The sequence below is a fragment of the Anopheles maculipalpis genome, chromosome 2RL, assembly GCF_943734695.1.
Source record: "Anopheles maculipalpis chromosome 2RL, idAnoMacuDA_375_x, whole genome shotgun sequence".
Taxonomy (NCBI): Eukaryota; Metazoa; Arthropoda; class Insecta; order Diptera; family Culicidae; genus Anopheles; species Anopheles maculipalpis.
The window spans coordinates 37,885,193-37,909,826 of record NC_064871.1 but is presented as its reverse complement, the minus strand read 5'-3'; the positions used below and the strand labels follow the sequence as shown (position 1 = coordinate 37,909,826).

At 45.7% G+C, this 24,634-nt stretch overlaps 5 protein-coding genes across 5 annotated transcripts in view; 3 read left to right on the top strand and 2 right to left on the bottom strand.

Moving 5' to 3' along the window:
- Nucleotides 1–24,634, top strand: part of LOC126567112 (synaptic vesicle glycoprotein 2B-like) — a 167,565-nt gene that overhangs the window by 30,756 nt on the left and 112,175 nt on the right. The window lies entirely within an intron of this gene.
- On the bottom strand, nt 2,388–7,214 carry LOC126567111 (probable ATP-dependent RNA helicase spindle-E). Its single transcript, XM_050223344.1, has 6 exons — nt 7,209–7,214; nt 5,995–7,144; nt 3,126–5,677; nt 2,926–3,047; nt 2,623–2,859; nt 2,388–2,523 (listed from the first exon to the last, which is right to left on the bottom strand). The coding sequence occupies exons 1-6, from the start codon at nt 7,212–7,214 to the stop codon at nt 2,388–2,390; spliced, it is 4,203 nt and encodes a 1,400-aa protein (XP_050079301.1).
- LOC126556892 (C-1-tetrahydrofolate synthase, cytoplasmic) lies at nt 8,155–16,214 on the bottom strand. The gene is made up of 8 exons (XM_050212438.1): nt 15,871–16,214; nt 15,555–15,765; nt 12,075–12,199; nt 11,659–12,005; nt 10,788–11,019; nt 10,538–10,711; nt 8,473–9,910; nt 8,155–8,397 (listed from the first exon to the last, which is right to left on the bottom strand). The coding sequence occupies exons 1-8, from the start codon at nt 16,197–16,199 to the stop codon at nt 8,155–8,157; spliced, it is 3,099 nt and encodes a 1,032-aa protein (XP_050068395.1). The 5' UTR covers nt 16,200–16,214.
- Nucleotides 20,510–20,824, top strand: LOC126559503 (ubiquinol-cytochrome-c reductase complex assembly factor 2). Its single transcript, XM_050215671.1, has one exon. It carries the CDS (start codon nt 20,516–20,518, stop codon nt 20,822–20,824), a length of 309 nt encoding a protein of 102 aa, XP_050071628.1. The 5' UTR covers nt 20,510–20,515.
- On the top strand, nt 20,836–21,945 carry LOC126558363 (probable methyltransferase-like protein 15 homolog). The gene has a single exon (XM_050214365.1). It carries the CDS (start codon nt 20,836–20,838, stop codon nt 21,943–21,945), a length of 1,110 nt encoding a protein of 369 aa, XP_050070322.1.

Here is a 24,634-nt window from a genome sequence, read left to right as displayed (position 1 = left end):
CAAGCTGATGTGGCAGAGGGGTATGCGGCAACGCTCGGGGAAGCGCTCTCGGACAACAATCCCGCATTGCCCCTCGGAGACCACAGGCGTATGGTGAAACGAGCCATCAGTACCGCAGCCGAACTGAAAATTGACCACTTACCACACAGACAGCAACAACAGACTTACCACACTCGTGCACTATCCGAGAAGAATGCAGCACGCGCCCTCATGCTTCAGCATGAAACTCGTCAGAATGTGAAAAACTACAAACGAGGAGTCTGAGGAGACAGCAGACCCTACTCTTCCAGGACAAGGAGCGCCGCTTAGAATAGTCAGATGAAAAGCTGCTGACACAGCTCTCTCAGTCGAGGGACGCCCGCTCGTTTTACAGGAGGTTGAAAGAGGCACGGAGTGAATTTGCTCCTAAAAACGCGATATGCCGGGACGCAGACGGAAATCTTCTGACAGTCAAGTGGAAGGTGATCGAAAGGTGGACACCTGAACGGAGCAGAGACAGGAGCGGTTGCAATTGCAAATAGCAGAACAGGCCAACAACAGCAACAACATCAGTGACAGCAACAGTGCAGAAGACGAAGTGCCTCCGCCATCTCTGGATGAGGTTGCCAGCGCCATCAAGCAGCTTAAAAGCAACAATGCTGCTGGTAGTGATGGACTGGCGGCCAAGCTCTTCAAGATGGGGCCGGAGAGGCTTACCGTCGAAATGCACAAGCTGATCAAGAGAATCTGGGAACAGGAAGAATTACCGAGGGAGTTTAAACTGGGCGTCATTGACCCAGTCTACAAAAAGGGTGACAGACTGGAATGCTCGAACTATCGTGCCATTTCAGTCCTTAATGCCGCCTATAAGACCCTGTCGCAGATCTTGTTCTGCAGACTTGAACCCCTTGCTACAGATTTCGTCGACAGCTACCTAGCAAGGTTTGTTGGAGGCAAATCCAAAACCGACCAAATCTTCACTCTTCGGCAGATCCTCCAGAAGTGCTGAGAGCGCCAGATCCCTACGCACCACCTGTTAATCAATTTCAAGCCGGCCTACGATACCATAGATCGAAATGAGCTATGGATCATAATGCAGCGGCACCACTTTCCTGGAAGCAGGTCCGGCTGTCAAAGGCTACCATGGGTGCAGTGCAGAGTGAGAGTATCGAACATGATGTCGGAATCGTTCGAATCTCACATGGGTCTGAGGCAAGGGGACGGACTCTCCTGTCTACCGTTCAATATAGCCTTGGAAGGTGTCGTACAAAACGCGGGGCTAGACAACGATATCCGTAGCACGATTCTCTACCGGTCCCTTCAATTTATTGGCTTCGCGAATGACATTGACATCGTTGGCAAGACGACAGCGAAGGTGTGTGAGGCGTACATCTGACTGAAACGTGAAGCAGCAAGAATTGGATTGATGATCAATGCGACGAAGACGAAATACCTGCTTGCCGGAGGCTCTGATCGCGATAGAACCCGAGTGGGAAGCAGCGTGTTAGTCGACGGCGACAACCTCGAGGTAGTAGAGGAGTTCCGCTATCTTGAGACTGTCGTAACTTTGGATAACGATGTCATCAGCGAAATCCGAAGACGCATTGTTCAGGGAAATCGTGCCTACTACGGCCTTCACCGTCTGCTGAGATGCAGAAGACTTCGAGACCGCATGAAATGTGAGATATATCGCACACTGATTCGCCCGGTGGTCCTATATGGAGACGAGTCTTGGACCATCTGGGCGGAAGATGCAAACGCTTTTGGCGTGTTTGACCGTCGCATCCTCCGGATCATCTTTGGCGGTGTGTTCGAGCATGGAGTTTGGAGGAGAAGGATGAACCACGAGCTTGCTAAGCTATACGGAGAATCGGACATCCTGACGGTAGCATAAACCGGCAGGATACGATGGCTGGGGCATTTTGTGAGGATGCCGGACTCATGCCCCGTCAAGAAGGTATTTACCAGCTTCTCCCAGTTCGGCACGAGGCGTCAGGGAGCACATCGAGTTCATTGGCTGGATCAGGTGAAGGGTGACCTGACGGAGATTGGGTCTCTTGTAAAAAAAAATCTTGTAATTATTGAAAACAATGAATCTATTATAATCTATTATACGCTTTTAACTCTATCACTTCGGGGAATCCTTTGGAGGAGTGTTGATTTCTGGCTATTATTTTTTATCAAACCTCAACTGGAAGAAAATATTATCTCAGTTTAAGTTCAAAACTAATGCAATTTGTTTACACAACAATAAAATTTATCGATATACAAATGTAAATAAAGCATTACGTATGCTAAGCATATTGTTTGTCAAAAATAGTTGTGAAAATAATGATGGGAAAATTATAAAGAATAAAGAAAAAATATGAAAATCAAAATGAAGTGTACGCAGAAATGAAATAACTCCCTCAAATTTGGAAACGAATCTTCTTCTCAAGCTCGCGGTGCAGATTGGAGCAGAAGTGAATCCGTAAGGCGTGCTCCGATTCGAGATTCACGTCACACAGCTGGCACAATATGCCTCCTCTTGGTAACGACACTCGCCTAGATGGAAAATAGCAAGAAGAAAACAATAGTTGAAAATGTATGAGTGTAAGGACACAAGAACTGAGTAGGACGCGATCTGCAAGCTTATATACGTACGATTCTGTTATTAGATGCAACTCCGCGCAATGCTGCCGCATAAACTCTATTTTGCTGGCCGGCAAGGGACGAAGGTTTAGCTTGTCGTACAGTGGAAAGATAGCTTTCGAATAAATGTCAATCATTAAATTCTGTGGTGACTTTTTGCTTGAACCAGCAAATTGACCACCGGTCTCCCATCGGAAATCGTGCATCATACCCCGATTTTCTTGGACCGCACGTTCACGTTGAAGGATTCTATAAAAACGGGAGAAGAACAGTTAGCATAGCATAATCCGAAGGATACAAACGGAGCAAACTTACTTAATTAGGTAATCCTTCACTTTTCCCATCAGAGACTCAATGCTGTACTCGCCAAATAGCTGTGTTTGCTTATTGTGTCCACTGTGCAGGATAGAGTCCATTGTATAACGCAATGCATTGATCTAGAAAAAAACGGAAAAAAGAACCAAACAAAAAAATATAGTCCTCCAGTACATTAAACGGGAGCCCGCCCGCCTTACATCTCCGATGTCCTCCTCGTCAATGCAAATGTCTACCGCCAGCGACATATCATGCTCGGGATAGATGGAATTGCCCGTGTACGGATCGATGCCCAGCCCGGCCAACAGCCCAACAATGCGCGTTTGCTCCGGATCCTTCCTCAGCTGACAGGTAGGCGCAAAGATGAGTGCCATCAGTATTGGCAAGCCGGGAATGTTTGGCATCATGGTTGTTTGCCGAGCGATCAACGTGTTGCCGGATGTTTCATTAACGCAACCCGCCACCAGCAGCTTGCTGTGCGGGTTCTGCGGATTTGTGTCTAGCAGCACCGAATTCAGCGAAGCTTTTTCAATACTGACCGGCTTTCGGTAGCCGGAAAACACGGTCGAACTACACTTTATCTCGAGTGGACTGTACGGACCGCGCAGCCTAAGCCGAACTTTGAGCAGATCGCGCGGCAGATGCAAATTTCCCGGATCATCATCCTCCAGGTAACGCTGCTGTTCGGAGTCATCGTTTTTTATCTGTAGCGCGTACATGGAATCCAACTCCATCTCACACTGCACCCGTTGCCGCTTCTCGTGGTTCATCTTCGACACGTACGATTCCTCCGACTCTTGGGCGTGATGAAGGCTGATCAGTTCTTTATTAATTGTCTGCTCGACAGAATCTTGCTTTGCACGGCGCAACACCACCATCGACATCCGGTTTACCACAGAGTACACCTCAACGTGCAACCGTTTGCCGAGTACGAGCTGCCGGAAGTGCTTGATCGTATCTTCCGTCCAAACGTCTTTCGGCGATCGTATTGCGCTCGGTTGTACCTGTGCCAGGGACGCTTCGAACACACGATCGGGAATGGTTGTAAGCGTGGCCAGCGGTGTACCTTCCAGCTGGCGCAACTGTTCAACCGGAATGATAGCCGTACTACCAAAATCCATGAAAAAGACCGCCCAGCTCGGGACGCCACGGATCGTGTACTTTTTCAGTAGCTTAGCACGACCCAAAGCTTTATCGGTTTTGTGCGGCAATGGAGCAGCCACAATGTCACGCTGTTTGGGTAACTGTTGGCCAGAAAAGGGACGCAAAAATGCAGCGCTTTCGCTCAGCTGCCGTTCGATGTCGTTGTAAATGTTGTTATCGCCATGGGGACGTAGATAAAATTTGTTCGGATCCTGCACGTAGGTAACGGTGGCAATCAGCTCCTTGCAGTAGATGGGTGGTTCAACCGATAGCTGCACGTTTGGGATCTCGATGCTTCGCGGATGCCATTCGTTGTTTTTCCACACGCCGAGACCTTTTTCCGTTGCAAAGGTGACCGCATCATTGTGATGCATCACCAACAGTTCCGAATTGCTGCAGCGCACTTGGCGCAGCTTGATCGCTTCGTACACACCCGGATGGATGCGGTCCACCATGTTACGTTCGTCGTACCGAATCTGACTCTGACCGGGCTGCAGATGGGGCGGATACTCGAACTGGACGAATATCTTGTTGGTGTTTCGCTCGAATTCTACCTTCATTAGCGCTTGCCATTCCGGGTCCGCTTTCCGTTCGGTGAGCAGTGCACGGATCTGATTGCGGTACAGTGGTCCAATGTAGTTGTAATGATCAAACCCGCAGAAAAATACCGTCCGGAACGGATTGCGACCACCAATCTCGGTGTACACCTGCCGATCACCGAGGTCGCGCTCGCTCGACGACAGCGGAAGGAAATAATTCGGGTAGAATGCGCCCGCCATTACCACCTTCAGCACGACCGTTCGTTCGCGATCGTTCCAGCGAGCATTCCGCGCACCGGCAACGACCTGTATGTTCGCATTCTTCAGCCGGTACGTTATCTCCTGCACCAGCTCAGCCATCTCGGTGAGTGATTTCAGATCGAGCATGTACCGCTGACACCAGCCCACTGTATCTCCGCCCGTACCTTGTTCCTTTACCGAACGCCACCAGGTGTACGCATTCAGGATTGCAATACCGTCGGAGGCTGAACCGTTGGCAAAGTAGCGCTTGATGCGCAATGCTTCGACGGAACGCATCGCACAAAACACGTTCTTCACGTTCAAACCGGCCGCTATGATGATAGCTTCTTCCAGCACGGAAAAAACGTAACCCAGCACCACCAGCTTCGCCAGCGAGATGTCAACCGGGATTAGTGACATTAGCTGGCCGAGATATGTTATATCACCGTCCTGCACATCATAAACACCCTTGGCAGTGCGCAGCAGTGCACCGGCCTCCTTCAGCTGTAACACCGTGTTGGACACATCGGACAGATTCGGTGGAGACATGGCTAGGGCTAGTATGGTGTGCGGTGGTCCCATGTCGAGCAGTTTCGTTTTCAGCACCACAGCCCCAAGCGGACAGCGTACCATTTCCGGTTCGGCCGATTGGGCCATACCATTTTCATAGAAGTGTTTGTTCACAAGCCGATAGACGCGACCGTTCATCACACGCCCGGCACGACCGGCTCGCTGTATGCAGTTGTTACGCGAGGCCCACTGCGTTTGCAGTGTGGTAAAGTTGTTCAACGTATCAGCAACAAGCACACGGTGCAAACAGAAATCGATCACTGTAAAACGCAAAGCAAAACGATAGTCAGTTCTTGCTGTGGGGAAAGATCAGGATGGGATTTGAACTAGAGATTAGAAACCTACACATCCAACAAAATCTCACTACTCACTGTAGTGAACGGGTACTTCTCACTGTACTGGAAGCGAGATTTTGTTGAATCATCCCGATTCCCGATCAAACTCACTTAATCACTCTTACTCATTGTGCACGTCTCTAATTTGAAACCTACCATGAGGTTCTACCACGTTAAATTACCACCGGGGTCTTCCCAAGCGAGATACTAAACCTACAAAAACCAATCGGAACCAAGCTTACCAAACTTCACATCCGGTATAGTGATGGAGCTTTCCGCAATGTTCGTCGAAAGGATGACCTTCCGGTGTCCCGGCGGTGGTGGACGAAACACCAGTGCCTGCTCCTCCGACGGCAGCATCGAATGTAGCTTCAGTATCGTAAACTTGGTCTGCAGCGAGTTTGGATTGTTGTCGCCCACGAAGTTGTGCAGCACTTCCGCCATTCGTTCGATTTCGTTTATACCGGGCAGGAACATGATGATCGACGGTTTGTATTCGATGCTGGACGCCGTTTCGCACTCGTCAATGTAGCGATCGCACACGATCGCGACCTTCGCCGCCACAAAGTACATCTTCTCGTGCACCTCCGGCTGCTCATACTTGATGGAAAAGTCGATCCGTAGCCTTTCCAAATTTTCCAGATAAAACACCGTCACGTCATGCTGCGAATGATTGCCAACGGCCAGCTGCGGGGCAAACAGACCGTTTGGTCCCGGTATCTTGAAGTACTGCGCAAACGCGGACGACTCAATGGTGGCCGACATGAGGATGATCTTCGTGTGACGTGACTGTGTCAACAGACGGCGCACAATGATAAGCAGGAAGTCCATATCTACCTCGCGTTCGTGCACCTCGTCCAGTATGATGTGCGTGTAACTGCTTATATTTTTCGAATTGATCAGTCTGTTCAGCAGCACACCCGTCGTCACGTACATTAGGCGCGTGTCTTCGCTGATCTTTTCCTTCAGGCCCACCTTAAAACCAACCAGCGAACCGAGCTCACAGGAACGTTCCGCTGCGACCCGCCGTGCGATCGAGGTCGCGGCAATCTTTCGCGGTTGCGTCACAACGATGTTACACCACTCACGTCGCTTGTACGCATCTTCCAGCAGGTATTGCGGGACTTGTGTCGTTTTGCCGCATCCCGTCGCACCCTGCAACACCACGACCGGGTTTTCTCGTATCGTTTTTAAAATCAGTTCCTTCGACCGGTGAATCGTCAGCTTGTTGGGAGTGACGGTCAGGTTGTAGCGGCTAAAGATCGGCTCCATTAGCTCCTTCGCCCGTACCTGGCCCAAGTGTTCGTCGTCTTCATCCGCTATCGAGCAAGCGTCGTCTACGTCGTCCAGCCGGGAGCCAGATGATTTGTTCATCGTTTGATCAACCCAATCCTGGATAGAATCAAAATATTATCGTCCGGGAAGTATGCATGAAAAAAAAAACACTCATACTTACCGACATGATTCTGGCCTCTTCTTCCCTGGCGATTTGCTTCGCATAATCGGTACCCTGAACATGCCGCACCGGTATAGTCTGTATATCGATATTTGTCGAACGTCTCGTGTCGTCTGTACGGAGACTTCTTATTACTTTCCGTTCGAATGGTTTGGAAAAATCGAAAAAATCCACCAAAGGATCAACGTTATCGTTGATGTCCTCCATCGCGTTTCTTATTACTATTATGTGCCAAGAGAGTTCTTAATTTGGGCCGCACTAGCAATCACTTGCTTTCTGCGAAAATGCATAATAAACAGTTTTCAATGCATCTGTCAATACATTTTGCTATAAAACAGGTATGTCGAATTGCAGTTCTTCTTTTTTATGGATTATAAAAAATTAAAGATAAAAAATGCATTTGATTTATTTTGCTTGCTATTTCGTGACAAAATGTTTAATTTTATGTTTATTATTGATTGAGACGATTAAACGCTCAATGAAATAGAAAAGAAAAAAAGGAGCCATCATGTACGCGGAGTTTGACAAGCCTGCTATTAACAAAGTGCCATAATACATCGGAGCAACGTAGAAGCGCATTAAGTTGAAATATTTATTTATTTCCGTTGGAAGTGCTTTCCGGATGTACAATTATGCTATTTTTTTCGATGTAAATGGCGCACTCTAGCGCTAAAGAAGCAATTTATTAGCAGCAAGCAATCTTATAAAAAAAAACCAATCTATGTCATCATGAAGATGAAAATAACATAATCTCAACCAGAAACGAGATTAGGAACAATCGTCAATGATGTTTTTATTACGTTCTATAGTCTAAAAAAACGGGAAGAAAGCATACGTATAAGCTTCCACTTGAAAATTGCCGTACGTCCCACCGGATCACCGGTGGTCGTTACTAAAAAGTGTTGAACATGTGATTCCTCGTATCATTGCAAAAGGGAGTAAGTGCTCAGAAGAGTCCTTCGATTTCACCCGTCTCGGTGTTTAGGTCAATGTCGAAAATAGATGGACGGGTTGGAAGACCCGGCATTTTCGATATCTCCCCACACATTGGCACAATGAACCCAGCTCCAGCCGATAGGCAGATGTCGTTGATGACCAGTTTGAAGTCCTTCGGAGCACCCTTCACGCTCGGATCCCCGGTCAGCGACATGGACGTTTTGGCCATGCAAATTGGAAGCTTTCCGAAACCCTGTGAATATACCGTACTTATCAAAACCTTTTGTCCCAGAGCATCGTTTGCCGATCTGGTCGGAATCACACGTACCTTCTCCGTGTAGAGACGGATGGCGTCCCGGACCTTGCTGTTCAGCTCGATCGTACCGGCACCGTACATCTCCTTAGCGATACGAATGATCTTGTCCTCGATCGGCATGTCCACCTCGTACAGTAGCTTAAACTCCGACGGACGATTGCACGCATCGATGACGGCCTGGGCGAGCTCGACCGCTCCTTCTCCACCCTTCCCCCAGTGATTCGATACGATCGCATCGAAAGCACCGGCTTCCTTCGCCGCCTTTCGTACAAGCTCATGTTCGGCCGCCGTATCTGTACCGTGAGCGTTGATCGCTACCACCACCGGTACACCGTACTTCAGACCATTTTCGATGTGCTTCAGCAGATTCGGCAGTCCTTTTTCTAGCAGATCGAGATTTTCGCTCATATACTCGCGTCTTAATGGTGCGCCGGCCGTCACGATCGGACCACCGCCGTGCATTTTAAGCGCTCGTACCGTCGTCACCAGCACGACCGCATTCGGCACCTTGCCCGATGCACGGCACTTGATGTTGAAGAACTTCTCCATACCTATGTCCGAGCCGAAACCGGCCTCAGTTACAACGTAACCGCGCTTGCCCGCCAGCTTCATACCGATATCATCGGCCACGATCGATGAGCAACCGTGTGCGATATTGGCAAACGGCCCGGCATGCACCAGCACCGGTGTACCTTCGAGCGTCTGCATTAACGTCGGCTCGATCGCATCCTTCAGCAGCACCATCATCGAGCCCGTAACGCCCAAATCATCCGCGGTCACCGGAGCACCGGTCTTGTCAAACGCCACCACCATCTTCGCCAAACGCTGCTTCATGTCTTCCAGCCCGGTAGCCAGTGCCAGGATGGCCATTATCTCGCTCGACACAGAAATCGCAAAGCTGGTGTCACGCGTCAAATTTTTCTCCGTCGGTGACAGACCGATGGTGATCTTGCGCAGATACCGATCGTTCACGTCCAGCACGCGCGTCCACACGACATTGTGCGGATCAATGTTTAGCCGAGCGAAGCGTCGGATCTCGTCCGGGGTAAGCGCGTACGGGTCCGTCTTCTCGATGCCCAGCCGCTTCAACCGGCGCAACTGAATAGGGGCAAACTTGCGAGAACCCTTCACGGCCGGTACCAAACGTTCGTACAGGGCCTGATCGGTTTGCGTCGCTTCGTGAAAGATGCGTGCGTCCAGCTGGGCTGCGAGCAGATTGTTCGCCGCCGTAACCGCATGAATGTCACCGGTCAGATGAAGATTGAAGTCTTCCATCGGGATCACTTGCGAGTAGCCACCGCCGGCTGCACCACCCTTGATACCGAACGTTGGTCCTTGTGAGGGTTGTCGCAGGCAGGCAATCGAGTTGCAACGCTTGTGCGCTGTTAGAGCCTGCACCAAACCGACCAAAGTGGTGCTCTTGCCTTCACCGAGAGGGGTTGGCGTTATTCTGGAGTGGACGAAAAAATAATGTATCATTCTAACGCATTCTTTTGCCGCTGAAATTATTCGGTAACCAGGAACATGTCTCTCATAAACATCATGACGTCTAACGTCAGCGAACGTATCACGTAATGGACAACCATTATCTTCCTCTAGCACAGAGCACAATGACAAGTCTTGAAAAAATATTAGTCTCAGCACCGCAACACCGGGTGCTAGCGGGCAAGAGGAATTCCGTGATTAAGTAGAAGATAGGCTATTAATAGGCTGAGGTTGAAAGCATGTTTTTACAAATACAATCGACCAATAATACTAGACATATTGGATTGTATTAAAATGCGTCTTACGCACTCTTAAGAAATAACCAAGACGAAGAACCAATCTAACAGTCAGCCAAATAATATTCACAGTAGATCCGTGATCATTCCTTGCGCAGCGTTTTCTGATAACAGCACGGCTTTAACGTGGTTGATCTTTCGATTAACAGCCACATTGCAGTAGGTCGTGTAGCTTAACACGATGATAAAAGCATTTTTAAGTGGCTCTAATCAACTGCTGCAGGCAGCTAACAGCTTCTGTCTGTTCCCTTTTCAAGGTCATCACGCGATCTGTGTGTTTTTGGGGAGCAACTTACCCCGCCACCACGACATATTTCGCATCATCCTCGTACTGGAGACGCTCCAGCACCTTCAGCGATACTTTTGCCTTCTTCGTACCGTACAGCGATACCTCTGACGGGATCAAACCTATCTCCTGCGCCAGTATCGACACATCCTTGGGCTCCTGTGCACGCGCAATGTCGATATCACTGTGTGTATGGGATTTGAAAAATTAGAAGCATTAGAAAATACTGTACGCACACAAGCTCACAATCACTGACGCACCTGGGAACCGGTTCGGTTAGCTTGAGGGGCAACGGTTTCAGGCACCAGCGGAACTCCATCTCGATCAATCGTCGAGCAACTCTCTGCGCAGACTGAACGGTGTTTTGCATCAGCATTGCGACCGTCATCGGTCCAACGCCTCCCGGTACCGGTGTAACGTGCGAGGCAACGGGCAGTGCTTCCTCGTACTTCACGTCACCCACCAACCGTTGGCCACTCTTCTTGGTCGGGTCTAAAGAATAAGAGGTAAGAGGTAAAACGAGACAATGTATTGCATGTATTGGTGCTCGCAGCGGCCTGCCAAATGGTACACGTTGAAACTGATCCTCCCGTTTACGGGTTGTTGAAACGGCAATGCAACCGACGATCGGTGAAAGTTACGAGGAGGACATTCGGCTGAGTGCCGAATCATGTGTGTCCAGCAGCCAGACTGATAATGACATTCTAATCTATTTGTACAGCCAGCGCCGCTGTAATCGGTACTTGGTGGCTGTACGTGCAACATGGATTGGTCAGAAGCGCTACGAACCGTTTCAAAGCAAGTTGGTTTGGAATATTAGTAGCTTAAGTTTGGTGAAATGGATTTAGGGTTTGATCACAGCTTAATATAAGCAATAGTTATCATAATGGGCCGATGGTGAGACGACAATGGCGCCAGACATCATACGGTAGTACCGATGTTTAAATCCCATCCGGACCGTTCCCATGTAGTAAGGATTGACTATCCAACTTGCGAGATCAAGCAAAGGATGCTGGTGCCTAACTACCAAATTTATATATGTCCAACACATGATGCTAGAAAGGTCCGGAATAGCGAGTCATGTTCAAAAATAACATACAAAATCTCATAACGAATAGCCGAGGTACTCACCCGGGATAGAGTTGATGCCGCAATCAATTACAACGGCACCGGGCTTGATCCATGCGCCCCGCACCATTTCCGGCCGTCCGACGGCTACCACCAGTATGTCCGCCTTCTTGATCAGCAAATTAAGATTCTTCGTTTTCGAATGAGCCACAGTAACGGTGGCATCGGCCCACTTGAGCAACTCCGACATCGGCGTTCCGACGATCTTGCTGCGTCCGATCACCACCGCGTACGAGCCAGCAATCGGAGTGCCGGTGCGTTTTATCAGTTCCATGCAACCATTGGGTGTGCAGGGCAAAAAGCCGGACATGTCACCGGTAGCAACACGTCCCTCGTTGATGGTGTTCAGTCTGGAAACAGATCGGTTTGCAAAGATGTTACAACAATGGTGAAGGAATGGCCCAAAAGCATACACCTACCCATCGACATCCTTTTCCGGCGAGACGGCGTCCGTGATGAGATGTGCATCGATCGGTGTCTCCGAGTCAAGCGGCATCTGTACGATGATGCCATGGAAGCAGGGATCCTCGTTGAGTCGTTTGACCTGGTGTGAAGCAAAGCAAACGTTAGGGTTGGATCGAGATTGCCCTTGGCACTAATTTCAGATAAGGGGACAATCGCTAGAGGCAAAACCATGGACAGATGCTATTTACTATCGATCCCATTCGTTATACTGCACATTGGTGTAGCACATGGAATGCAGTTGCACTTCGGGCACACGACCATGAGGCTGATGTTCAGTTCAGGTTTTGGCACGATCGCAAAAACTGTTTCGCGTGATTGGTTTATGGTGGCGTTATTTTTGAAACGCGCACTTAGTTTATGTGCTGTGCAGCAGGAGCTAAAAAATTGGCATGCTCGTGAGGACCCATGCTCATCGACACCGGGAGATGCTCATTTTCTGGACAATTAATTGAACTATTTGGCGTTTATGACGTGCCGTATGTTTGCACATCAAACGCTGGTACTGACGCAATAAATGTTTGGCTAAACGGTTTTAATCGCATGGTAGTCAAACTTTGCTGATAATTGAACGGTTTTCTTATGGATGTTTTTGTTTGCATGTGAGTTCTTATAATTTACGACAACAAAAAAAAAGTTTACTGAGGTAGTAGTGCTATTCTTGTTGCTCGCCATTAGTTTTGTTTTGGGTTTTTCAATTTTGCACATCTTGCTGTAGAAAAGGGTGTTTTTCAAAATTTTCCAATGCCACATCTTTTCAAGAAAATCGCTCTTGGTAAGTTGTTTTTTTTTTATTTCATAAGAGACGGCCTGGCAGTATTTTGCCAATACACATTGGTTTGGAGACATTTCCTTTTCCAAACCGTGATTCCGGTGAAAACCGTGGCACCTTATCCCGAGAGAACTCGGACATACATTCATTCACTCTTCCTCACTCATTCATCAGCATACAAGCGATATACAACACTCGATGGACAAACAATAGGATAGGACTGTAGGGAGGAAAGAAATCAAACTACTAAACCATTCGCTCGGAAAAACCCAAAAAATTATTCTTAGATAGGTATTATCCCTGCCCCCAAGCAGATAGGAATATTCGGCGATCTAACAATTCCTGTAACTGCGTCCAATAAAGTAGGTCGGGCAGCCACATACTCCGCACAATACTATAGAAGACGATCCAAATCACGGTCCTATACGCTGGATCGATACGCACGATCTCTTGAGATACCGTCAAATCAAGGCTTCAAGGACACTTGGGGTGTGATCGAATATAGAAACTATCCAAACTCATCTGTGTCCCACTATTGGTTAGTTAAATGTAATTAAGATGCTGATTGAAATCGATCTATTTCATTCTTTTTTGTACTTCATTTTTTTAAGTGAGCTTGAGAAAACATTCGCCCCGCATTCTTACTTCATTGGCTGTATCCTTTCCTTAGAGTTCGGAAGGAACGCACTTTTCTTTGCTCTTCCTTACCCCTAAAATGTTCCTTCCCGTTGTCTCCACAATATCTTTACTGACGCCTCCCATCTTTATTCTTTCTCATCGTTCGATTTTTGGCCAGAATGATCCCTGATTACGAGCATATTCAGGATTCAAACCATGCTTTCAACTATAATCTCCCAATTTCCCATTTCCGCTCAAGATTACACAACCTCTTCTAACTTTATAATCAAATGTTAATAAATTTATTGATGATTCAGTCATTCAACCGGATTCTTTAACGTAAAATATCTCTATCAAGGAAGTTTACTTATATCCCATTAGCAGTAAGCATAATCTATATAGTAATTATATTTGATTTTACATTTATTCTCGATCATTTTGTGTGTTGTTTACGCATCGATGTGCCGTATGCTACCGACGCGGCAAAATGTTAATGGCAAACATGCGATCAACCAAAAAGATATAATAATCAGGCGAGCGAACGAAAACAGTTAAACTAGGTCGGATACTAGCCGAAATTACTTCTTCAAGTCGGAGGCATCCTCCGGTCTTGAAAGGTTGAGTCGGAGGTATCTTCCGGTCTCAAACCGTTGAACGGGACAAGGGCCCGGCTCAGTAACATTGTGCCTTTTCTATAGTAGACCATTAATAGGACGCTGGAATCTGCTGGTCGTCGATAACGTCGTTTAAATTTATTTTAAAAAAAACATGTAAATATTGCTATGCTCATTACCTTTAAACACCAGCAAAATTTTGTATTTAATACCTCTTGGTCTGCCATTACGGACTTACATTAACTTCATTTTAATTGTATGATCGTTTTATTCGTGGAAATGCGACAATGGCGCCAGTCTTCACACGACAGGACCGTTTCGCTCTAAGTCTAGTAAGCCATTCGATGGATGGCGTAAGCTAGTAAATCGTTAAGCCAAGAAAAAGAGGTTGGAATAGTCCTGAGCTGAGCTGAGAGAAGTAGTCCGGAAGGGATTCCATACCCGCCTTTTACCGACCGATTCGATTATTATGTGAAGATCGGTGCCATTACTGCCTCGGCCACCTGACTGCCCTTAAACTCCTACTAAATTATGTCAACCTAAATAATTCAACCGTTCTACAACTAGATTGGGTTTGATTATATGCTCAGTATCAACCTAAGAATAAAATACGTGACTATAGTATGATCGAGAGGATCGTTATGCAAAATTACTTTTTAAAAATCGAAACACACGAAAAAACCATTTGTCTATACCGGATGCCTGTTTTACATTTACAACGTTACTTTCACTTTCCCATAAAATCATTCTTACGATAGTGCTTGTGTCCTTGACGATTATATGCTTGTGATTAGAGTAAACTCGCTGATGGGAATATATTTACACTTCGTTCCCCCAGCTATATGTACGTCAGCAGTTGATCTTACGTATTTCATCCAAACGATCGCAAACAAACTGAATATTAGATCGATCGAGCTAATCGAATTGACCAGCTGTGTGCAACAATGTCGCCCGCAGCAATATACTACATTGCAAAGCATAGCTCCCTGAAAAAGTGGTAATCACGATCGGTCTAATGTCAACCGACGGATTAACTCATGTTTTCCGCCTTTGGATGATCGCGATGTCTGATACAACATTAATTTTGTTACCATGCAAAGGGAACGCAGCACCGAAATGCAGTACACACACACACCTCCCCGTTGCACTTCTTGTGGCGGTAATCTAATTTAACCAAACTGTCGAGCCGGCCTGAGAAGGTGTCAACAGATTTTCCATCAAATTGCTACACGCTCTCATTACGCAGGAAATTAGCGGATCGAAGTGTGATAGAGCCCCTGGATGGAATGCATTCGGCTTCCCCATACATTTTCCCCACTGCTGGCGGAGATGTTTTGGAAACAACTGCATCGAAATGGTTTGGAAGTTGCCTGCCGCAATGCTGCTTCTGTGGCTTATCAAGAATACGATCAAAGGGCGAACACAACACTTACCGTTGCCAACAGCTCGTCCTGCGTGGTAGAACGCGGTAGCTGAACATGCTCAGCGTACATACCGATCTCTTCCGCCGCTTTAATCTTCATCCGGATGTACACATTCGAGTCCTCGCGCCCACCGACCTGTACGATCGCTAGGCCGGGAACAAGCGTCGGTACCTGGCGCCTGATTTCGGCCACCTCCTTCTTCAGCCGCTCTCGTATTTCCCTGTGAAAAGCACACACACGCACAAATGTCACATACACACAAATGGAGCACACGGGATGATAATAGGATCCTAAAAAGCAATAGAGCTGAAAGCCGGCAACTCACTTGGCCACATCCGTGCCGGACAGGATCTTTGCACCGCTCAGCATACTGTCTGTACAATTGTATCGTTCACCAGGTGCCTTCGTACGTGGTACAGTCTCAGCAACGTCCGGTACTGCTAGATCTTTCACAAACTTGTGGGACGCTTCTAGTGCTACCGTTCCGATGTCGACCAGTGTTCCGATGGTACTGAGCGCCGTTGGGTGAGCTTGAAAATCGAAATCGAACGCAGCGTGGCCGATAGCCGATGTGTGGGTTAGAAGGGTTGTTGGAGGGTGTGACGTTTGCTTCCATCGGACGGACCGAAGGGCCCGAAGGAGCCGGTGGAGCATCGCAATCGCGCAAGAAGCTTCGGTAACTGTGCGCAACTGGATCGCAACGACTCGGACCGAGAGTGTCATTCGCAATCATGCTGCTTTATCTGCATCTGCCGATTCTGACGGCCATCCGATCGTGTGAAACCAGGAAATCGCAGGGTTATGATGGGGTTTGTTGAATCGAACGAGACAGATGATGATCAGAGGGTGTTGGGGTTCGTGGGTAAGACTGGGTTAAGGTAATGGGGTCTCCTATCAAAGGTTACGCTAGGGAAGAAATGATACTGTTTGGTGGGGAAGAGTGGTAGGCGCATCTCCTCGCAAATCGGACACATCGGCTAGGATGAAAAATGTTGTTCTCTAAGCTTAGCTTTCGTGTTTTTGGCCGTTCCCTTACAGCGTCAACGAGTAGAAGTGTTAGATGTTTCTGATTTGATGCCTTGAAAATATTTTACTTGAGTTTAAATAATTAAAAGGACTGTAAAGGGCATATACGGCAACATTTGAATTCGAATATAACGCTTACAACATTCAAATGCAGTTTAAAGTCGATCTCTGCTCAAAAATAGTTAGTAACATTATTCCAGTATACTTGAATTTATAGATAAATTAGCGTATCTTTATCATTTTTTAAATCATTTTGTGGTTGACCATCGAATGGACAATTTGTCATTACATCTAAATTTCTTTTACATGAAGATATTTCGCAAATTTGTAAAAGGAACATCAAAACTCATCATACCAATTGCTCAAACATCGTCCACAACGAATCGAGTTCATGTTTGCTATCTGTAAAGCAATCCCCTGGTTCTCGAACTCATCTGCAATCGTAAGCGGGTCACACACCACAATAATGTAACGCGACAGGTTGGTGGTTAAAATTAGGTTTAATCGTACAACTTCTTCCAATGCGCCACAAAGCAAAGAAGTGAACAGGGGGAGCAGGAGGAGCACACATTTCGAATGGGGATGATGGAAGATGCGATCGAAAATTAATCAAAAAACGCTCCCCAGCTCGAGCATTAGGACACGTGAGACACGGCACAAGGCGATGGTGACGTGTGGTGCATTAATCTTGCGTAGTGGCCGTTCCAGTGGCAGGAAATGGTTGATTATGTGCACCGCCAATGGCCGAACGGGTGTGCAAGGACGAACGTATTTTTGAGTATCGAAACGATGATCCGATGGAATACCACCGATGATCAAACGTTGAGAATACTTATAAGGGCTTGGAATGCAATATGCTAAATTATAGGTACGGTCTCAACAATGTACTACAACATTGAGAACTACTGTAGCTAAATGTTAGAATAAACTTACGGCTAATTTACGTTAATGGTGATATATTGGGGAAAGGTATAGAGAATTCGTTCTAAAATTACCAAAAATATAACCTTTCTTTTATAACCATCTATCTGGGTATGTCATATATTTTGTATGGGAGCTTGCCATTTCCCGGATAAGAAAGCTAATAATTTTTGATCTGCTCGTCATATTTACATGAAAATTTCAAAAAAGATGCGGCTATTCGGTGTCTTTCTAATGAAGGTTGGCTGAGAATTGAAAAAATCTTCTTCTATTTATTTTTTGTTTTCATTGTTTATAACATCTTCATTTAAAGTAGTTTATCAAGCATCAAACATACTTTTTGTATGAAAATATGTATTTTCCGTTTTATAAATGTGAAAAGTAAATAATTACAATCAACATAGTTCTGCGTATTATTGTTATTTACTTTTATAAAGCCAGGTAATACAGACGATAAAAATAGGCGCAGAAATGTCGGATTATCATTCTCAAGGCCCTGGTTGTAGTTCCAAACAATTCAAACGAATGGCTTATTGGTTGCTTTAGTGCTTTAGTTAAACTATTACCCAGGCATACGTAAGTGAAGACTGGCAAAAGTATTTTCACCCGTATCCGTAATCCTAATCAAGCATTAAATCTCTTCTAACACAAGCATCTGCCACCAAAAAAAAAAATCCACTGCAAATTAAAGCGATTGATCACCAAGGCATGGATTAATCATTAATAAAGTAAAAGAAAAACGGGAAACATTTTAGCAAAATTTTATATTATACAATCATTTTGATCAATGGCTGGCGTGAGCTTAGAACGTCGCTAAGCCAAGAAAAAGAAGACGAAGAAGAAGTGAGTTTTACAACGTAAAGATTGATAAATTTTCAATTAAAAAGCGTCAGCGCAAGTAACTGGTCAGCGAACAATTACTTATCGTCGATGCATCTTATCGTCGATACATCTTTCGAAGTGCAAAACAAAAAGAATAATAATTTTTAAATTCCTCAACTAAATGTTATTCGATCAACATCAAATAGTGTCCTCTTTCATGAAAATTTCATGCAAATACGAAGAGTAGATCGAAAGCTACAAGCTTTATAATACTACAAAACACAAACTCCCATAAAAATGTACAAAAAACTGTTTTTGTGATATATGATACAAAAATTGTTTAAAAAATTTCAAGCTGCTAACTCCATTATATTATTTTATAATTAATAATGACGGTCCAGTGCCGTATTGTCAACTCCATTATATTAAGTGCTATTGAAAAATAAAGATGCAAAACATACCCGGATATGAGGTGGTCATTGAAATAAAGATTAATCATGTAATACAAACTTCTTCCTTTTTTCTTCTTTGGCTTTACATTCTCAAGAGGCCTTGGGGCCATCAGTCCAGGCTTATTTGATTTATTTTACTAGTAACTGGATAGTTAGTTTAGCAAACAGCAGGATGCTCTCGATGGGATCCGAACCCGTTGTAAAGGCCACCCCAAACAAACAACGGTACAAAAAGTGCAGATTGTTTACAACTTACAACTGCATTTGGTATCAAAACAAAACACTTTTAAGACACGCTGCTTGTAGTTCGAACTTCAGAATGTATATGATCAAAACTATAAACTTATCTTCTGGCTTACCCAAGCGTTCCATTTCACCTGCTATTACAACACTCAACACACAAAATAAACTAATTGTAACTGCACTTTGTTAAAACGCACTGACCGTCTCTTCACTTTCCGGTGCAACTGTCATCTGTTTTGGCGCGCTTTTTACCAAGGGCTGCGTGATTCATCTATTGCAACCAACTTGCCCTAGGAATTCATGCATAGATAATGTTTACGCACGCACACACGCACGCAAGTATCAGGTAAACGGCACATGCGTTCCATACCTGTATCACAATAGCACTTCAAAAAGGGGAATTACGGACACAAAATCTTCCGTTTGCATGTGATCGACAGTTTAGTGACGATCGTTTCATCTGGGAGGATTTGCATTTGAAAAATCGTTCCCTGACAGGAACCGTCAGCAACCGTTTGTCGGTGCCAAAGGAGTTGGGGGAACTGGTAATAGTAATAATATATTAATCAACCTGAGTTGAACATTGGCACTCGCATGGCCCGTTCTTTTCTATGCCCGAATGCATCCAGCACTTTTCTTCGATGCGGTTGAACAAACACCGACCAACGGGAAATCGGCGACAGTTGTTGGTCACGACGATTCGTTCGCTTGGATGATTCGATCATCCGGCCCGCAGGATATCGGATATCGATGTTGACGAAGACGTCCCAGATTTTGTGAAATTCGCTTGCCAACGTCGCGGTTCGATGTGAAGCGTGACGTAGTCAGCCAAATAGCAACCGATCGCGTGTCATAATGTGGCGGCCGGTCAGGTCTCAGATGTCGGATGTAATTGTATCGCTGCTATATGCTTTAGCTACCCATTTCCGATATGTGAGCGGCTAGCGCGATACGGAAAATTGCGCCTGCAGCAGCACCTCGTTTATTGCGTACAGGGATGATACGTGCTATGCATAAAATAGAATTGATTTATGAATGCAAAGCATAATGTGGGAATAAAAAAAACTGTTCTTACCTGCGGATAAGTTTGGTTCTCCAAAACATTTTAAGAAATTTAATGTTTTTTAAGCTCGAAATTGAAATCAAACTGTTATATATTTGAATGATCTAGTTTTTAACCGACAAACCGACTAGACCGGGATTATTATTTCAAATAACTGTCACCTAGCATGACCGTTACGTCAACCTACACTTCGCTCAATGTGCGGTCGTCAAAACAAAGCATTGCACTTTTTTTCTCATTTCTAAACAAGCAGATTTCATCTCTGGCGTAATCTTTTACCAAATCGAAAAATTGCTAGTAAATGTAGTGTTTCATCAAGACTACAACAAAAGTAAGTTGTTTTCTGTCGATATTTTTCTGCAATGCAAGTTTTAAAGCATTTTTTTTCACTTTTACAGACCCGCCTACCTGTACCCATCGTGTTAGCACGTGTGTAGAGAATTATGTCCCAGCACTACAAGAATTTTCTTAGTCTGCTGGAGCGGTGGCCTCTCGACAAAAGTAAGGTGGGCCGTGACTTGGGTCAATATTTGCGAGATCAGCTGACCGCTGTCTTAGGCTCTTCCAATATTGTCGCTGTAAAGGACGACAGGCTCCAAAAACAGTTCCGCTCGCTGGAGAACATCGTAAACGACGTGCACGCGAATCGTTATCCGCGCAGTCTAAATTCTACCGCAACTGGACTCTCCGGTGAACAGTGCCGGGAAGTGTTATCTACCGAGTTCTTACAGATTCTGCAGCGGAAGGATTAGCACACAGAACGATGTTGTGGCACAGCTTACGTAGTGTAGTTAGGTTAAACGTATTAGAGAGATGTTATTCGACTGCCAGCAGCAGCAACAAAGCAACAACACTTCATCGTGCAGTGATGGCCGCAGAAATGGTGAAATTTTTCGAACCCCAGCGCGAGCAGGTGTTCATCGATATGACTTTCGGTGCCGGTGGTCACACACGAGCACTACTAGAAGCAGCACCCGGATCGACGGTTATCGCCCTGGACCGTGATCCATTGGCTTATCGGCTGGCTTGTGAAATGGCTGATCAGTTTCCCGGCCGTATCGTACCGTTGCTGGGTAGGTTTTCCGAACTTCCGGCACTCCTGCGCACAGTCGAAGGTTACGACCGGCAGCGCTACTTTAACGGTATTCTGTTCGATTTCGGTTGCTCATCGATGCAGTTCGATGAAGCGTCCCGTGGATTCTCGCTGTCACGCGATGGTCCACTCGATATGCGCATGGATAGTGACCGTTATCCGGAGCAACTGTCTGCGGCCGATGTGCTGGCTCGCATACAGGAACCGGATCTGGTACGCATCCTGAAGGTTTACGGTGAGGAAAAGCAGGCCAAAAAGATTGCTCGAGCAATTGTAAACGCACGCTTCACGGTGAAGCGTATCGAAACGACGGCCGAACTAGCGAGCATCGTGGCGCACTGCTTAAGTCAGCCGGAATCCGGCCCAGCAATCGATTTCCGCCAGGATAAACTACGCCGGCCAGCGCACGTAGCTACGAAAACATTTCAAGCGCTGCGAATCTTCGTCAACAACGAGCTGAACGAAATTAATTATGGGATGGTGCTGGCAAAACACTTACTACGGACCGGCGGAAAGCTGGTTACGATCACGTTTCACTCGCTGGAGGATACGATTGTGAAGCGGCATCTGACCGGGCACGTAGTGGATGACGTTGCCAGCAAGGTTCCGTTGCAGTACATAAGCCACACGCTGGCACACGAAACGGACACGATGCAGGAGATGATGCGCCCGAACTGGAAGCAGATCAATAAGCATGTGCTGGTGCCAACGGACACTGAAGTGGCTGAAAATCCGAGAAGTCGTTCCGCGAAGTTAAGGGCCGCCGTACGATTGAGTTAATAAGTTTCATGCGAAAAATAAACCAAACAAAAAATTGTGAGAGCATAGTGCACATAAATCAGTATACAGCGTCTTTGCGATTAGTTTGATTTAGGCCTTGGTCAACTGCTGTCAACTGCTGGTCAACTATGTTACGATGTCAACTGCTGGCAACTATGTTGCTCTGGAACTCTCGCCATGGCTGGTCTATAAGAAACAGGTGTGGTACCGTCCGCTTTGGCTTTGGATTGGAACGAGCATCTTCGATACTCCTCGTACAAACGCCGCAGTGGTCAGTTGCTCTCCGAGAAAGGTCGTGAGAGGCGTAGGAAGAACGCGAAGAAATCCCATTCCCCAGACGGAATGGAATTCGGATGCGTGTCGTCAGAAGGGGATGTGATGAATAGATCGTTTTGGAACACCAAGGCGAAACTAATGGTGAAAAGGAAGTCCATTTTTGCGACTCCGCAACCCAGCGCCACGGTTGTCAGGGTTTGCTCCAGGTTCCGGAGCGGGATTGAGGCGTTAATCGATGTCCAGGGTGGTTATTTCGAATAATTCCAACATGCTGCATGTTGGAATTATTGAAATAACATGCTAAAAAACTCTAGCTACAAAAAAAACCCTACAATGATAATTTTTTCTCACATGAAATGAATGGACCGTGCGCAAACACTAACACACTTTGGGTACGGTTTTGTATTATCAGTTTGTGTTTTAATTTTCACATAAAATATTACATATATTTATTTCGATTTCCTACTGCACCGCCAAAATGGAAGAAGCATTCCACCCTTCTCCATTGTGCCCGGGGTTTTTTCTCCTTCGATCTGGCACGCTTCTACTACTCCCCCCGGGGTTGGTACACTACTCTCTCGGGCAAGGATTATTGCGCGTGCGATTTCGTCGGCAAACCCAGCGCGATTTGCCCGGGTTTTTTGTTTGTGCTTTCAGGTATGGCATCAGCCACATGTCCATCTAAATTCTATTCTAGTCGAATAACTTCCTATTACTCCTCCAGCCACAGTTCTAGTCTTTCCACCCCATTTTATCTACGGTAGCGTGTCTCGATGATCAAATGATTTGTTCGTTTCATAACCTCGTTAAATTCATAAATGCATATTTTCCTTGAGCGGTAGTTATAAAAAAAAGGAAAAACTTCATCACTTTCCCGGGTCCATCTGTTCAGACTGTTAAATCGAACAGTTTGGCCTGCTGGTGTACAAACAAACTAACTTATGCTTCTTCCTACCGGTTCAGTCCACATTCTACCCTTTAACTGCCCTTCGCGGCGACATTTATTTGCTTATATGCTTCTCTACCAAATCGACTGCGATCTTACTATACTCACTGCACCTCACTCCTCTTCCTTCGTTTTTATCGTTTTTGTTTATTTCAAGCCTAATTTAAATTTGGTTTTCTTTTTGTTTTGTCGTACACACTACCACCATTCCAGAGTGTCCTCTCTTTTTTCATTTAATAATTATGAGACATTTTTAAATTTACTTTACATTCCCTCCCGTTACATCTTCTACCAACGCTTCAACAAACGGAAGATTGTGTCCCGGATTGTGTCGGTGTGCAAAATTCTGCAAAATTTTCCTAGATTCCGAATGTCGCAATTTTTTAGCTACGATACTTTTGAAGAAGTTTTATTATACGCTACAGTGTATTGGGCGCGCGCTTGTGAATTGTTTATTTGTTTATTTGTTTACTGCCCTCTACACTGCCGGTCGCATACCTTTACGCCTTTCCTTATTTTCCTGAAAAATGTGTTCTTGTTTTCTAATCCCGAACGGACGTGTAACTGTACTGTATCTACCGGAATACTGACTTGGCTAGGAAAGAGGGGGCTTCAGTTCCTACTAATACTGTGTTCCACGTGCCTTATGGAATGGTAGCCACGGATCGTACATCGGAATGTAGTTACAGAATCACACGATCTGAACACGATCACGTGAAGTTGCATCTCGGTTCCTCGGCTTTAGGGAACCGGGTAGGAAGGAAAGTGGTTTTATGATTTAAAAAAAATTCATTGATCGGTTTGTTTGTTGTTTTTTAGTACGAACAAGGAACTATAACTGCTGATTGCATGATTCGATTTAAATCAATCGACTGGCTGTAGCCGTTTTGCTAACTTTATCGTGCGCGTTTGATAAGGTCGAACGAACGGCATTTCCTACGGATTGGGTGTATCTTTGTTCTAGAGATGATAGGAAATGCTCGTGCTACTTCGTAAGCTAATGTTAATTTTCGTCCATTTCTCCGTCCGTTTCTAATTTCCGTCCGTTTTCTCTAAACTATTCTAATTTCATTGTACTCCTAGAAATAGAGGGAACTAACCGGTACAGTACGCAAGGGTGGCACAGGGAAATAATGCTGTGAGTCTTTTCGAATATAAGACATGATGGTTGTGGTTTGAACAAAACGAAGCGAAAAAAAACCTGGTCAATCGCAACTCTTATGAGTCTAAATTGCGACGGTCCTCCTAATAGAAACTAGATTTAATCACATTGTATAATAACCGTACAATTCACGCGCACCTTTTGTTCTGTTGCGTCTTATCATACACGCTAAGATGTTTGTGTAATACATGCAGACATGCAGGAGCTCAAATCGATGCATCGAAAAAGGGTTAGAGCAACGGATGAAATATTCTATTTTGTTGTGATTTTTGATTTTCTAATAAAATGAGTCTACGTTTCCTGCG

Coding starts and splice junctions, on each gene's coding strand:
- LOC126567111 (XM_050223344.1), bottom strand. Junction 5,678..5,994: donor TATACCGGATGTGAAGTTTG/GTAAGCTTGGTT, acceptor TGCGTTTTACAG/TGATCGATTTCTGTTTGCAC. Junction 3,048..3,125: donor ACGAGGAGGACATCGGAGAT/GTAAGGCGGGCG, acceptor GTTTTTTTCTAG/ATCAATGCATTGCGTTATAC.
- LOC126556892 (XM_050212438.1), bottom strand. CDS start 16,199: ATGCTCCACCGGCTCCTTCGGGCCCTTCGGTCCGTCCGATGGAAGCAA. Junction 12,200..15,554: donor AGGACGAGCTGTTGGCAACG/GTAAGTGTTGTG, acceptor GCTTCACACCAG/GTCAAACGACTCAACGAGGA. Junction 9,911..10,537: donor AAATATGTCGTGGTGGCGGG/GTAAGTTGCTCC, acceptor CGTCCACTCCAG/AATAACGCCAACCCCTCTCG.
- LOC126559503 (XM_050215671.1), top strand. CDS start 20,516: ATGTCCCAGCACTACAAGAATTTTCTTAGTCTGCTGGAGCGGTGGCCT.
- LOC126558363 (XM_050214365.1), top strand. CDS start 20,836: ATGTTGTGGCACAGCTTACGTAGTGTAGTTAGGTTAAACGTATTAGAG.